Consider the following 15,263-nt stretch of genomic DNA (forward strand, 5'->3'; position numbering starts at 1 on the left):
AGATAATGAAACATTGTAATAATAAGGTTCTTTGCTTTATATAAAAAATGTTTTAAATGTTTATTCCAATGCCACCTGATTTAACAAAGTCAAATGTTAGCAAATTCTATATGGTATATCCAGTATGAAAAAGGTTATGGATAATAGTAAAATTTGATGAAAAGCCACTATAATTTAAGCTAATAAAATTTTATCAGATATTATGAATGAAGTTCTTCAGAGTCAGAGGAAATTAAACTATGTTTTTTCCCTTTGTCATCTCTTAAGTAAAATTCAGAGTGATATGCTCACAGACATAAATACAATTTAAAGGCCAATATCTTATCACCAATAGTTCACATGCTGAAACACAACAGTTCAAATGAGAACTAGACATGAATTATAAATATTGAACACACTAGAGAATGGTACCAACTTTTGGACAATATCTCAAAATATTCATTTGAGGACAAAGAAAAGAAAAGATAAAAGATACGTTATTAAACTGAAAAGTTATCAAAATTGTTTTATGACATAAAAGCAAAAACTGCATAGATATATTACTGTGGTAGCTCACAAAATGGAATTTGTATTCTTATGAAAAATAAAAAGAGATGAGACAAATGCTTATGCATGTAGAAGCCAAGCAAGTGATAAGTACTCACAATGTCTAGAAACTCCATTGTAAACAGTAAGGATTTGATTTTATTTTGGATTAACATATTATACTTAAGTTCTAATTAGTTTACTTTATACCTTGTTAATATGCATTTTCCTTCGGGTTTCTCTGCATTACATATATTAATTAGGTTTTCGTCATTTCTTGTTTATTTATTTTTTGAAGTTGTATTCCTTTAAGTAAACAATGGAGGTCCTTTTGAGCCTTTGGAACTTCTATGGCATCTTCATCTTGGTGAATTGTTTTCTTTTGGTATCTATAGACTATTGAATCTAGGACCCCATGCTACTAAAACCTATATAGCTAAGTTCCACATATAAAACTGTCCAGTATTTGTGTAGAAAGTAAACACCTTCTGTACCCTCTAGCATCTAGGTTATTTATATTAGGTGATACCATCTACATGCCATAGGAATCCTTGCATCCATCTTGTATTCTTTAAAATAAGAGAGAAAGCACATTAGTATGTAGTCAGGTTATATGCAGCCATATTAGTTCTTGCTAGAAAGTATAAAGTTGATAGATGTTCAAATGTGTTGACTGAGTACCAGCAAGTATATATAAGAACATGTGAAACAATAAAGAGACAGAGATTATGTTTCCAGAAAAAACAACAAATCATCAGTTATAAATTAGGTAGGTTTTTTTTGTGCTTAAACTTTCTTTAGTATATTTAAGATTATCTTTGAAAATTACCTTTATTTTTATCATGATTATGAAGTTGATAGTTTGCTTTCGTATTCTATATTTGACTTTACTTCTCAGAACAAATTAAATAACATTCCTCAGAATAATTGGAAATCCACAATAAAAACACTGTAGCATTAAACAGCTGTTACACAAAGGACAGCTGCGAATTGAATTGTTTGTAGTTTCCCAATAGTAAGATCACTTTGCATTAGTGAATACAATTTACTATGGTATCATATTAGACAAGTATTGCTTTCTTTTCCTTGTTTTAAATCTAACTCTCATGTGAATAGTCTACTATGTAAATCATGCATATCACTAAGCAATTCCAAAAAATCATGATAATGAGTTAAAAACAAAAAACTAGTTAAAGCACTGTTTTAAGATAGTTCCAGGAATTAGAAGCTCTTGAGTCATTACACATCTAGGTTAATTTGTTATGTTGTTGTTGTTGTTGTTGTTGTGAAAATATTCTGTGTAAAAGAGATTGATTGTGATTATGAAGCTTTGGAGATCATAAAAAATAACCACAGCACAATTTTTCAACCTTTTTGGAAATGAATATTTAAAGCCATAGATGCTATCTATCAAGACTAAAGGTGGCCTTAAAAATATTTGTCTCATGGACAAAAAAATCTAAATAGAAATTGTTTTGGTTATTGTTTTCAAGAAGAATTCTCAAAGTCATAAGTGCCCCTATTCATCTGAAATAAGTTAAACGGTTTTAAAGTTCAATTTCATCTTGATTTCCAAAAATTATTAATATTTTTATATAAAAATCCTCACATTTATCCAAAATATATTTATAATAGATCTGGGGATATTGTGATCCTATCAAGAGTAACAGCATATCTTAAAATATGAACTTATGAGATTCAAATGATATGACTAACATACTTGTGCTTATCTTTGTGCTCAAGGAAAAAAAGGGAAAGATAGACAATTTAGATATTGAAAAATATTGAATATAGTGTTACTGAAGATTTTTTCCCCAATCTGTGAGTTGCCGATTTGTCATATTGATGGTGTTCTTTGTCTTACACAAGCTTCTAAGTTTCATGAGGCCCGTTTTATCATATCCAAAGTATATAAAGAACTCAAGAAGTAAACCTCCAGAAACCAAAATAACCAGTTCAAAAATGGGGTCTAGAGCTAAACAGAGAATTCTCAACAAAGGAATCTCAAATGACTGAGAAGCACTTAAAGAAATGTTCAGCAGCCTTAGTCATCAGGAAAATACAAATCAAAAGAACCCTGAGAACCTTCCATCTATCAGAATGGTTAAGATCAAAACTTAAGTGACAGCACATGCTAATTAGGGATGTGGAGAAAGAGGAACACTCTTCCATTGCTGGTGGCATAGCAAATTGGCACGACCACTGTGGAAATCAATCTGGTGGTTACTTAGAAAATTGGAAATAGTTCTATCTGAAGATCCAGCTATACCACTCCTGGGAATATACTTGAAAGATGTTTTACCATACCAGAAGGACACAGGATTTACAGTGACCTCCATTATAGATATGTAGGCTAATTGATAACAATTAACTAAACCTAGTATTCCTCACGACTCAAACAGGGTAACTCCCAAGGGAACAAGACTTAGAGAAAAGTAAATACTTTCTCCACACCTATGTGATCCCATAGAAAGCATTCTCTAATATGTAAGAAATAAATTGCACAAGAAAGATCAGTTGCTTTATAATATAGAAACAGCTGACCACTCAGAATTAGTATGACAGAGCAGCACCTTCGTGGTGATTAAATAATTTTATATCTTGAGTTGTATAGCCCAATCTAGAATATATGCTGGAAATAAATAGCTTAGAGCTATGAACACATACACACAAAGAGACTAATGCAAAAATGATGAAAATTCATAGGTTTAGAAACAGTGCTTGTGTGGTGAAATAGGCTAATATTTTTAAACATACATTAAAATCATTTATAGTGAAGAAGAAATGTCTTTATTACTTGTTGACCACCAATATTTCCTATAAGATGCAAGTCAAACTATAATTTTATTTTGCTATATCTAACAATTTCTATTGATTCTACAAAATGATTTATTGTTCATATACATTTTAATATTTTATAAATGTATATTTATGTTATATTGTATAAAAGACATCTATTGTACAATTTAGTGGACACAAAATGTGGTTGCAATGTCTTTTTAAGCATTTAGCAGATTGACCCACTTAGGGCAAAAGAGTGTGTGAATCATAAAGCTGATTTCAAAGTGCTAACTAATTTCCAGAGCCCTCTTTGTTGATTAGATGACTTTTTCTCAAAGAAGTATAATTCTCTAGTACAGTTATCAAAAAAAAAATCTCCTTTACTGCTTCTCCTCTTCATTGCTTATCCTGCTAGTGCAGCTGGAAGCTTCTAATGAACTTATGTCTGATGTCTCTCACTTTGATACAATCCCTAGGAAGAAAATTTGCTCTTCATCATAAGTTTGCTCAAAGAATCTTAGAATACTTGAATCTTTGTAGGTCAGATCTACCTATTTGAAATATCTTTAACTAAGCATGCTTAGGAATCATATTAAATATTATATTTTTATAAATAAATGTATGCATCAATATTTTTACCTTAACATTCCTATGTTTCAGAAGAATTAATATTATTTCAAATTAACTTTTAGTCTAACAATTAAGTACTCAAAGGCTCCACAGTGTTTGGAAACTAAAACAAATTTATAATACCAAAGACCCCACTATAATAACCCCACTATAAAGGACCTCATTACTAAATATGGAAGGGGCATATATCTTAAAAATTAACTTGGGCAGGTAATAAATTAATAAATATAAATATTAACATATGACTTAGAGAAGGTTCTTAACATATAACTGAGCATGCATATTTATTAGTTTTTAAAATACTCATTTGTTTATTTAATGTCCATAGGTGTTTTGTCTACATGCATGTCTTTAGAGCATATGCATGCAGTGCCTGTGAAGACCCGAAGACTGTCATGGGACTAAGAATAATGAGAAGTCAGGTGGGTACTGAGAATTAAGCCAGAGCCAGTCCCAGTAACACTTATCAATTTTAAAATTGATTGTATAAGGGAACTTCATGAATGATAAAACTAAATCCATTTAAATGAAAAAACCTGGAAATAAAAGCATTACAAATATACATTATATTATTACACAAAGCATACAAAAAGTGTTCATTTGTGAAGAGAATACATAAAAGATGATTATTGTGAAATAAAAATGACAGAGAAAGCCACATTCTCTGCCTATCATTGCAAGAATTACTTATCACCCTTGAATTTTCTTTGCAGTAAGAGACCTGTGGAGTTTACTCTGGCTGCTGAAACTTTTCTATTAATTGATTGACTTAATCATGAGTAACTCGATCTCCTGAAGTGGTTTCAAGACGTTTTCCCCTTCATTTCCTTGGGTGTAGTCCTCCTGCTTCTATATCATTAAATTCAGAGATAACAATTTAAGAACTACAATGGTTATCACTTCAAAAAGGAGAAGGCAAGAGAATGTACCCTTAAGCCCAAAGCTGGAGCAATGTCACTCAAAAGATAAAGACTAAAGTAAACAGATGGACCCCTATTTTTAAAGAAGAATGAGACAAAAATATTCATTTTTCTTTAACCAAAAAACCTAGTGATTCAATAAAACTTTGTCCAATGATTTTGGTATAACTATAGTAGAATTTTACATATCGTTGAGGAAGTTTTTTTGAAATATAGTGATCATCTGATTTATTATTATATATTATCATGTGTACATAATTATTTCATTATTTTGGACCCCCAATGTTTATAGCTCTTTATAAAATCTTCACACAGTTCCTTCCTGAGTATATTGTTGAAATTAATTTCTCCTAATTATGCAAAAATATCTTCAGTTTGAGTGCAAGGGAATTCAACAACAATTTTTAACAGGCACATTTGTGGTGTTGAATTTCAATTATCAATGTATTTGACAGAAATGGTCAGACTTTAATTTAACCTGAGTAGGGTACTGGGTTCAATTTCTATCACTTAAAAAAAAATAAAGCCTAAAATATAAACATGAAATTTAAAACAGTCGATTATAGGTCCTAAACTCTAATGGACACTTACTGTGGTCCACCCGACCTGCTGACCCAAATCTGTAAAATAGAGTGTGATAATCGAAGAAGCTGCGACACTTTGAACTGTGATGTAGTCCTTCAAATATGGGCCACCTAAAGTAAGAGCAATGAGGAAATAATATTTAAATTTCATTTCATGACACAGTGATAAGGAGTTTCTTAATATGAAGTTGGTAACTACTTAGAGTTAGTTTTAAGCAGTCATGGTATTATAGATCATCTCTGAATATTATTAGACTTGAACCATTTTATTTGAGTAATTTCTGTATCAACTTTCCTGATACACAGTTTTCCAAAAGCTTTCAGAGCAAAACATAGACAGTCTTTAGTACTTGTAGAAAGAAAGGAAATGACTCAAGAATTTTTCCACGAAAATTCAATCCAACCAGCACTTGATTTAAGCTTTAGTATATACTGGATAGAAAACCCAGACAATATCTATTGGAATATGTATATATGTATATACATGTATATTTATATATGTGTATGTATATATATGTATATGTACACATGTATATTGGAATATATATATATTGATATATATACGTGTGTATGTACATATATACATATATACATTATAAACTTTTTTATATGGAGAGAGTAAATGAAGATTGCTCTTATGTTTCATTTTTTGGCTAACTTATTATATAACAACAAGGAGTGAACATGACAGGGAAAGCAATTTGAAATCAAAATGGTCAATATTACTATGACAATCACACCTAAGATCATAGAATGATTGTAAGGTCAAATATTTGGATGTTTTTGTATCTTTTTGGATTTGTATATTTATTGAGTTCTTTAGAAGGGAAGTAAATTGTATTTTATTATTTTTGAAAACATAGTAATAAAACACTGAAGCATTTATTTTTAATATATTCTCAGCAACAAGACATTCTGTAAAGAAACAAGATACATAATAAATCTTACCAATCTCTCTCTCTCTCTCTCTCTCTTTCTCTTTCTCCCCACCCCCCCCCCATTTCTTTCTCTACCTGTGTTAGTGCCTAGGGAGATATACATGTTTGTGCATTCTCTTGGACATGTGTGGGTGGAAGACAGAAGTTTTCCTCAGTATTCTCCTTTTATTTTTCATCTCTTTTTAAACTCCCAGGATCCTCCTGACAATATCACTCTTAGCCAGTCCTCATTTGGCCCAAGTCGACCTTTTCAGTGAGTACTTAGGATATAAATTTGCATAACAAATCCTTTTGGCTCTGAGTAATTTTCCCTTTAATCCTTCATTCCACACTCTAACTTGGGGATAAAGAGTTTGTCCTTTGCCTTCCCAGAGGAAGAAAAGTATACAGAGACAATGTGTGAGCCAAGACAATGGACCTGCCATCCTTGTAGATAACTGTTTTTCTATTTAGAAGCCCATGATTTCCTGCCCAAACAAGCTCAAACCAAGCCAGTCTTCAGATAATTGCTCTAAACAATGGGCTAGATTCAAGAACACACCTTACATATAGATGTTTGGCATGGATTTTTTATGTAGGATGTGCACTAAGCTTTTCCATATTGGTAGCTATAAAATCAAAACCTACATATATCCATGTTTCAGCTTTCCAATATGGCATTTCAATGACTTTAATTACTAGAAATTCAAGTGTACCAACTAGAACACTGAGAAGCAGTAACACAGTAAAACAGATATGGATAAAAGAAACAAAATACATTTATTTCTGTGTCATTGTAAGTATGACATTGATATCTCCTTTCTGACTCTCAGAGGACAGATGGTTTCCTGATTGCTTTAGTCAACAGATTATTTGAGGGAGAGAGCTTGGCAGTTCTAAAGTTAGGCCTCAAAGTTGTTGATTTTCTCTTTCCTTCTTCATATGGTCTGTTTGTTCTACTAAAGGGAAGGAGATTGCTTGGCTCAAGTGGAGTGCTTGTGATCCTATGCATACAAGATCAATCATTTGTTAATGGACGATTGCAGAAGAATGTATGAGTCTAGCCATGGTCAACAAACTACAACTAGTTCACAGAACCACTAGGTAAATGAATGTTTGCTATTTAGGACACAAAAATTATGCTGAGTTCTGTTTTTAACAGTATCTTTTGGATGAGGAAATTAAAATTATGATTTCATGAGGCAAATTGCTCATTAAGTTTGCTGTTGAATGCATTGAAGGAGCACTTCTCAGTAGCCGTGGGACAGATTTGCTTGGACTCATCCTTCCCCTCGCCTGTGGTGCTGCTTGTAGCTATTATTGATACATAAGTTAAATATTGAATCTATAACATAATCTGATTTAACACTTTTAAAAATTGATAACTAATGGGACACAGTGATGCCTCAGCCATAACAAAAGCTGCCAGCTTTTTTTGAAGACTCTAGTTTGGATCCAGCACTCATGCTGAGTAAAACCATCTATAATTTTAGCTCCAGGAAATCCTATTCCCTTATTTGGCTTCTACAGATTTCTGTATAAACATCACACACACACACACACACACACACACACACACACACACACACACACACGATGAAAATAAACATTTACTGAATTTGTTGTCTTTTATTGTATTTTGGCTATACATAACACTCAATGTACCATAAATAGGTTAAGTAGAGAAGTCAACTAAAACCTGAGGTAAGATCAACTTATTTTTACAATACGCTGCTAGCTTCAATGAAATAATTCACTCTTTTCCCCCAAAAAGGAGATACTCAAATTTCTGTCCAAACATGTACTTTGAAGTTTGATTTAGCTCGGACTACTTCCTGGACCCAAATATATCAGGCACCAGAAGCTTTGTACTAGCAAATAAATCCTTTAGTCCCTTGGAGGATGCCTCAAATGGAAATGGCATGTGACACTAATGCCGGTGGCACTTTCACACAGACATTTTTGTGTTAGAAATTTGTTCAAATAATGCAATAATTTCATTAAGTACAAACCATACATCATGGAGGTCCATAGAAAAAAGACAATGCTTTTTTTCCCTTGGCTCAGTGAGGAAGAATTCAACTTGAAAATCTGATGATGATCCAGTTTATACTAAAATTACATGAATTATAAAAATATAATAGATCCTTATCAATTTAACATACAAGTTTGAAAGTATCTATCTCTATCTCTATATCTATCTATCTATAAAATGGAGTATCTTTCAATTTTTTTTTAAAAATAGAAATTTGGCTTAGATTTTAGTGAAATTTTAGACTGATGAATATTATCAAATGAAGAAAAAATCCAATATATCTGAAGTGGCAACTTCTTAATAGGTACTTCCTACAAAACACTACTAAAAATTTTTAAATATGCGTTCTACAAACCTTAGAAAAATCCAATCCAATCTACAGCTCTCTTATAAACAGAAGGTTTCAAATATTAGGTACAGGTGGTACAATATCAATAGTATTAGTTCTTAAGTAAGACTTATTTTAACAATTATATAATTATCTGTTGAAATTCTGTTTTTTTTATTTCTATTAGAGAATGTTGCATTTTTCTCAATTTCATTAATTTTCTCTCCTTTATCATAGTATTCTACTTATGGAATCAAAATGGAATTTTCAAAAAATTGTATTCATTGATATAAGGGACTAGCACTGTAGTGTTAGATTCACATGAAATAGTTTTTTTTACATGCATACACTAATAAATGAGACTTATTTTTTTAATTAGATATTTTCTTTATTTACATGTCATATGATTTCTCCTTTCCCAGTTTCCCCTCCAAAACCAACCAACCAAACAAACAAAAACAACAAGAAGAAACCCCTGCTGCCTCCCCTTTCCCATGCTTGCCACCCAACACTCTCCCACTTATTGGCCCTGGCATTCCCCTACACTTAGAGTTATTGAGTTCTGTGGACAGATTCCAAATTAAGTGAACTGATTGGATAAAATTGGTCTTACCATATTCCAGTTGTAGGCCAATTCGAGAAGGGTACCACTGTGGACCTATAAAGTGAAAAGTAACATTTAATCATTAGTAAAAGCAGAGACTTGGCTTTAAAACATAGAGGGAAGACAGGATCCTTATTGGAAAGGAAATAAGACACATACTCAGTATAAAGTAGACACAGTAGTTCCCATTGGAAGGGTGCTAACTTGCAGTGGTGGGTGGTTACAGGATGAAATTGTGACTTGACAATGAAGATGTGCTCAGGTTATGAGCATGTACCAATTCTTGTGGCGTACCACACTTGACAACTGATATATCCCTTTAAAGTTTTCATTTGTAAGCTACCACTATTTATTTCAAAAGTTTAAAGGTCGTCATACTGCATTGTGACCTTCAGACAAATAAAATATGATGTAATAAAATGCCACAGGAAAGTCAACAGTTTTAATTGAGCATGTGAGGACAATTTATATTGAACCAAGTACAAGCCTTTTGATTATCATTTCACTGACAGCAAATGAGCCCCTATAATTGTACAAATGTAATCAGGTTCAGCATATTTTAATAATATTCATTGAAGACATCACTTTCCATAACAACTTGCAACACTGTGAAGAAATGAAATCTTGCCACAAGAAAAATATATTTCATTACAATACTTATTACTGATTATTCACTAGGCAAGTAAAGATAAGCAGTAACACTGTCAATATACTCATAACACTGTAACATCTTTTTAAAAAGGCAATGCATATGGAAAATCAAACTGGATAAGTAGACAAATAATAATAATGATATAAAATACCCATTTTATTTTGAAATTGAACCAGAAATAATATAGCCTGATACAGCATGTGTCCAATAACAGATTAATTCACCATTCCCAACTAGGAAATGATCAAAGGTAGGAGAGCACCAGCTGTTCTTAAATGCTGTTTGTTTGCAAAACATTTGAGTGAAACAATGGGTCACCATCCTGATGTGTCTTTTATGCTGTAAAAAGAATTATAATTAATAATATAATGTTAGAAGTAAATAATGCAGAATACTATTAAAATCAAATGGAAATATTTTTACATATCTTTTCAATTTATAAAATAAACTTGACTTAATGTACAGTAACTTTCTAGATTGAATCAAAATAATTGGAAATAAGATTGAAAACCCACTGTGAACTTGACAGTTGCCAGGTGCATTTCAAATGATATCCTATTAAAGGTAAACTTTCTAAGTCAACCAAGTAAATTGAGAGCTTAAAGCAAGTGTGCTAGCAGAGCCTCGGCATGATAAAGGAGAGAGAATTTTCTAAAAACACGTCAAAATAGACATATTGTGATCATATTGAATAAAAGTATATATGAGCCCCGCACCTACTTCTAGATTTCAGAATTTACAGAAAGGTAAAAATGAGACCATTCATAAGAAACATAAAACATGATAATTAGCTATGGATTGTACGAGATTTTTCTGAAATGGAGCATGTGTTCATATGAAAGAGGAGTGTTTAGAAATGAAAGCAATGATTAACCCACCTCCCAAAATGTTAAATAAACCTGGTGGTTACTTAAGAGAATAGCTAGTAGCTTAATTGGAGGAATGTGGGTTTTTATACATTGTAAGCATGTCTTTATACTGAAAATAGTAGCAATTAGATTTTTATCATTGATGTGTGTATCACACACCCATTTGATTTAATGTGCAGCAACTTTCTAGATTAAATCAAAATAATTGAAAATATGATTGAAAAGTCACTTTTAACCTGACAGTTGACAAGTACATTTCAGATGACACCCTACTCAAGATAATCTTTCAAAGATAACCAAGTGAATGGAGAGCATAGAACAAGTGTGTTAGCAGAACTTCAGCAGGCTAAAGGAATATGTGTCCTAGATGTAAGTGAAAATAAACATATTCTTCTCAAATTTAAGTGTATGTGTGCATCATATACATACATATATATGAGCATATGTATATATGAGCATATGTATACATCATATACACATACACACATATGTATATGCAACCCAGATGTCCCTCAACAGAGGAATGGATACAGAAAATGTGGTATATACATTTGTGTGTATGTGTAAGTATATGCATATATTCTTGGTTGTCAACTATAGGAAACTATGGAGTTGGCCTGGCCTAGCTGCCTTAAAAGACATTTGTCTTAGATTTTTCAGGTTATAGTCTATGGCTTCGGAGGTACACTGTACCTTCCAGTTCCTGAGAGACTGATATACTCTCTCAGGCAGTGAAGTACTCAGGCTCCTGTGTGTTTCTCTGTATGACCTTTAGAAGTCAAGGTAGCATGAAAGCTTTACAGGACAATTAATCTTAGACATTAATCTTGTGTGCCCTGTGTATCTTGCAAACATTATTATATCATGGTAACTACAATAGTATCAATCCAGGGAATTGTCATTATATTCTGTTTCAGGTAACAGTATAAAAAGTGTAAGCTGGTACAACCATTCTGGAAATCACTCTGGTGGTTCCTCAGGAAATTGAACATAGTACTACCTAAGGATCCAGCTATACCACTCATGGGTACATATCCAGAAGATGCTTCAACATGTAATAAGGACACATGCTCACTATGTTCATAGAAGCCTTATTTATAATAGCCAGAAGCTGGAAGCAACCCAGATGTCCCTCAACAGAGGAATGGATACAGAAAATGTGGTACATTTATACAATGGAGTACTACTCAGCTATTAAAAACAATGACTTCGCCGTGCAGTGGTGGCACATGCCTTTAATCCCAGTACATGGGAGGCAGAGGCAGGTGGATTTCTGAGTTAGAGGCCAGCCTGGTCTACAGAGTGAGTTTCAGGACAGCCGGGGCTACACAGAGAAACCCTGTCTTGAGAAACCAAAAAACAGAACCCCCCCCCCAAAAAAAAACCAAAAACAAAGAAACAAACAAGCAAAATAAAAAAACCATGGACTTCATGGAATTGGTAGGTGGAACTTGAGAATATTATCCTGAGTGACTTAACTCAGTCACAAAGGAACAAACACAGTATGTACTCATAAGTGAATTTTAGCCCAAAAGTTCAGAATACCCAAGAATCAATTCACAAACCACATGAAGCCTAAGAAGGAAGACCAAAATGTGGATGCTTCAGTGCTTTTAGATGGGTAATACTCACAGGAGGAAATATGGGGAAAAATTGTGGAGCAGAGACTAAAGGTAAGGCCATCCAGAGACTGCCCTGCCTGGGGATCCATTCCATATACAGTCACCAAACCCAGAAGTTATTGAGGATACCAGGAAGTGCTTGCTGATTGGACACTGATATGGCTGTCTCCTGAGAGGCTCTGCCAGATCCTGACAAATACAGAGGTAGAATCTCACAGCCAACCACTGGATTGAGCTCTAGGGTGCCAGATGGAGGAGATGGAGAAGGGACTGAAGGAGCTGAGGGGACTTGCAACCCCATGGAGGGAGCTACAGTGTCATCAGGACAGAATCCTTGGAGCACTTGGAAAATGGACCACCAACCAAAGAACACATGGATTGACCCATGGCACTGGCCACGTATGTGGCAGAAGATGGGCTGTTGGTCATCAGTGGGAGGAGAGGCCCTCTGTCCTGAGAGTGTCCATTGCCCCTATGTAGGGGAATGCCAGGACAGGAGGATAGGAGTGTGTGGGGGGGGAGCACCCTCATAGAAGCGGGGTGAGATGGGATGGGATGAGGGTTTCCCAAGGTGAGTCCTGGAAAGGGGAAAGCATTTGAAATGTAAATAAAAAAAAATATCCAAGGGGAAAAAAAAGCAAAGAGATTAACAAATCTCATATAGAATATAACAGGATATGTGATCAGAAAAAAAAAATCCACAGCCTCAGTCTTGATGTGTTCCCTCCAATCAAAATGGCAAAACTGTTCTCAACAATGTTTGAGAGGATTTGCCATTATAGATGAATTTACAAGGGGAATATATCTTAATTCATATTAAAGTTGACATGGTAAGGAATCAGAAGCAGATGGATCTCTGAGTTCGAGGACAACCCAGTCAAGAAAGAAGTGAGTGCTAGGACAGCTAGGGCTACACAGAAAAACCCTGTCTGGATAAACAAAAACAAAACAAAAAGTGCTTTGAGGGCTGGAGAGACAGCTCAGTGGTTAAGAGTTAAGATCACTGGCAAACGTCCAGATGACCAGGACTCCATTCCCAGTACCCACAGAGCAGTTCACCACTGTCTTTAATGCTAATTCCAGGAGTTCTGACACCTTCACACAAATACACATGCAGGCAAAATACCAGTGTACATAAATAAAAATAAATAATAAAAGCTTGTCTTTTAAAACACAACATTGTAGAAAAATAAGACGACTATTGGAAGGGAGTACTATGCATGCTAAGTAAACAACAAGACTATTTGCTATGAAATGAAATTTGAGGGAAATAGTCTGTATAACAGGAATAGAAAATTGAACAAATTGTAACACTGCCTTTAGGACTGGAGGCCATATGTCTTTTTAGATCACATATGATAAAAAGAAAACTACCCGTGATACACTGAGTGTTATATCACTTGGATCCATATAAACTGAAGTAGAATGTTGAACATTAAAAATCAAGAAAAGGGAACAGTGGCCTTGTCTTATGCAAGTCACAAGCTCCTGTGATGAAAATAAGACCTAATGGTAGAATATTTGGAGAGTTTAGCAAGAACAGAAATCTGGTAGGCGAAATAGTCAGCTTGAAGAATGGAAGAAGATAATAATAAAGGAGTGAGGTAAAAGGAATGGGACTGTTCAGAGGTTAAGAGTGTTTGCTATTATCAAACACCAGAGTTCAGATCCCAACACCCAGGTCAAGTGGTCCATAAATACCTGTAACTTCAGCTCCAGGGTATCTAACAACCTTTTCCCACCTCTGTTGGAACACATTTACACACACACACACACACACACACACACACACACACACACATACACACCACTGGCACACACATGTAAGAATAAAAACTAATCTGGAAAACAATACAAATATGAAAAAAAATAGTAAGACATGTAGGATGATGTAAGTTAATATCAGACATCCAGACATACACAAAATTATTTGTGATTTTAAAGATAATCTACTGTCTCATCCATAAATTCTGTTGCTAATAGCTATAAAAGCTATAAAATCATGAAGCAATCGTTAGAGCAGAAGTTCTCCTGAGAGAGATTAAGTGATGGATGAGTAGAAAAGACAAGGTTTAGGTTAAAGGCATCTAGGAGGCTTAACCCAACAGCCAGAGCCTTAGGTTTCCTCTTTGCATTTGGGTGAAAAAGATCAGAACTGGAAAACTAGGCAAAGCTGTGAGTGCAGTACATAATAAGGAGGCTTTACCCCTAGTCAAGCTGAAGATCTGGCCCAAAGTGGGATCTAGCTCAAGGGGAAGTCCCAAGACCTGACACTACTACTGAGACTATGGAGTGCTCACAAAAAAGGCACCTATCATGACTGGCCTCTGGAAGACCCAACAAGCGGCTGGAAGAGTCAGATGTCCAACCAATGGACAGCAGCTGCTGACCCCTGTGGTTGAATTAGGGGAAAGGTAGAAGAAGCTGATGAGGAGGGTGACCCTGTAGGAGGATCGATCAGCAGTAGCAATTAACCTGGACCCCTGAGATCTCTCAGTGGACCACCAACCAGGCTGATATGATGACACATATACAGCAGAGGACTGCCAAGTCTAGGTTTAGTCAGAGAAGATGCAACTAATTTTCAAGAGACTGGAGGCCTCAGGGAGTTTAGAGGTTAGGTGGGGTAGGGTTGGCAGGTGGGGCCATCCTTGTGGAGACAGGAAAGCAGGGAGGAGGTATGGGATGTAGATCATTCAGAGGGTGGACTGGGGTGAAAATAAAATATGGAGTTTAAAATATGTAAATAAGTAAATAAGTAAATTATAAATAAATAAGTAAAGGAAGGAAGAAAGA

The 15,263-nt window shown here is 34.3% G+C and overlaps 1 protein-coding gene across 1 annotated transcript in view; it reads right to left on the minus strand.

Moving 5' to 3' along the window:
- The window catches only part of Tecrl (trans-2,3-enoyl-CoA reductase like), a 71,974-nt gene that overhangs the window by 22,633 nt on the left and 34,078 nt on the right, over positions 1-15,263 (minus strand). Inside the window, exons 3-4 of the mRNA XM_031341972.1 lie at positions 9,334-9,378; positions 5,448-5,551 (exon numbers count right to left, since the gene is read on the minus strand). Coding sequence (XP_031197832.1) covers positions 5,448-5,551; positions 9,334-9,378 — 149 coding nt within the window. The remainder of the gene's footprint in view (positions 1-5,447; positions 5,552-9,333; positions 9,379-15,263) is intronic.

Source organism: Mastomys coucha, unplaced genomic scaffold (assembly GCF_008632895.1).
Source record: "Mastomys coucha isolate ucsf_1 unplaced genomic scaffold, UCSF_Mcou_1 pScaffold22, whole genome shotgun sequence".
Taxonomy (NCBI): Eukaryota; Metazoa; Chordata; class Mammalia; order Rodentia; family Muridae; genus Mastomys; species Mastomys coucha.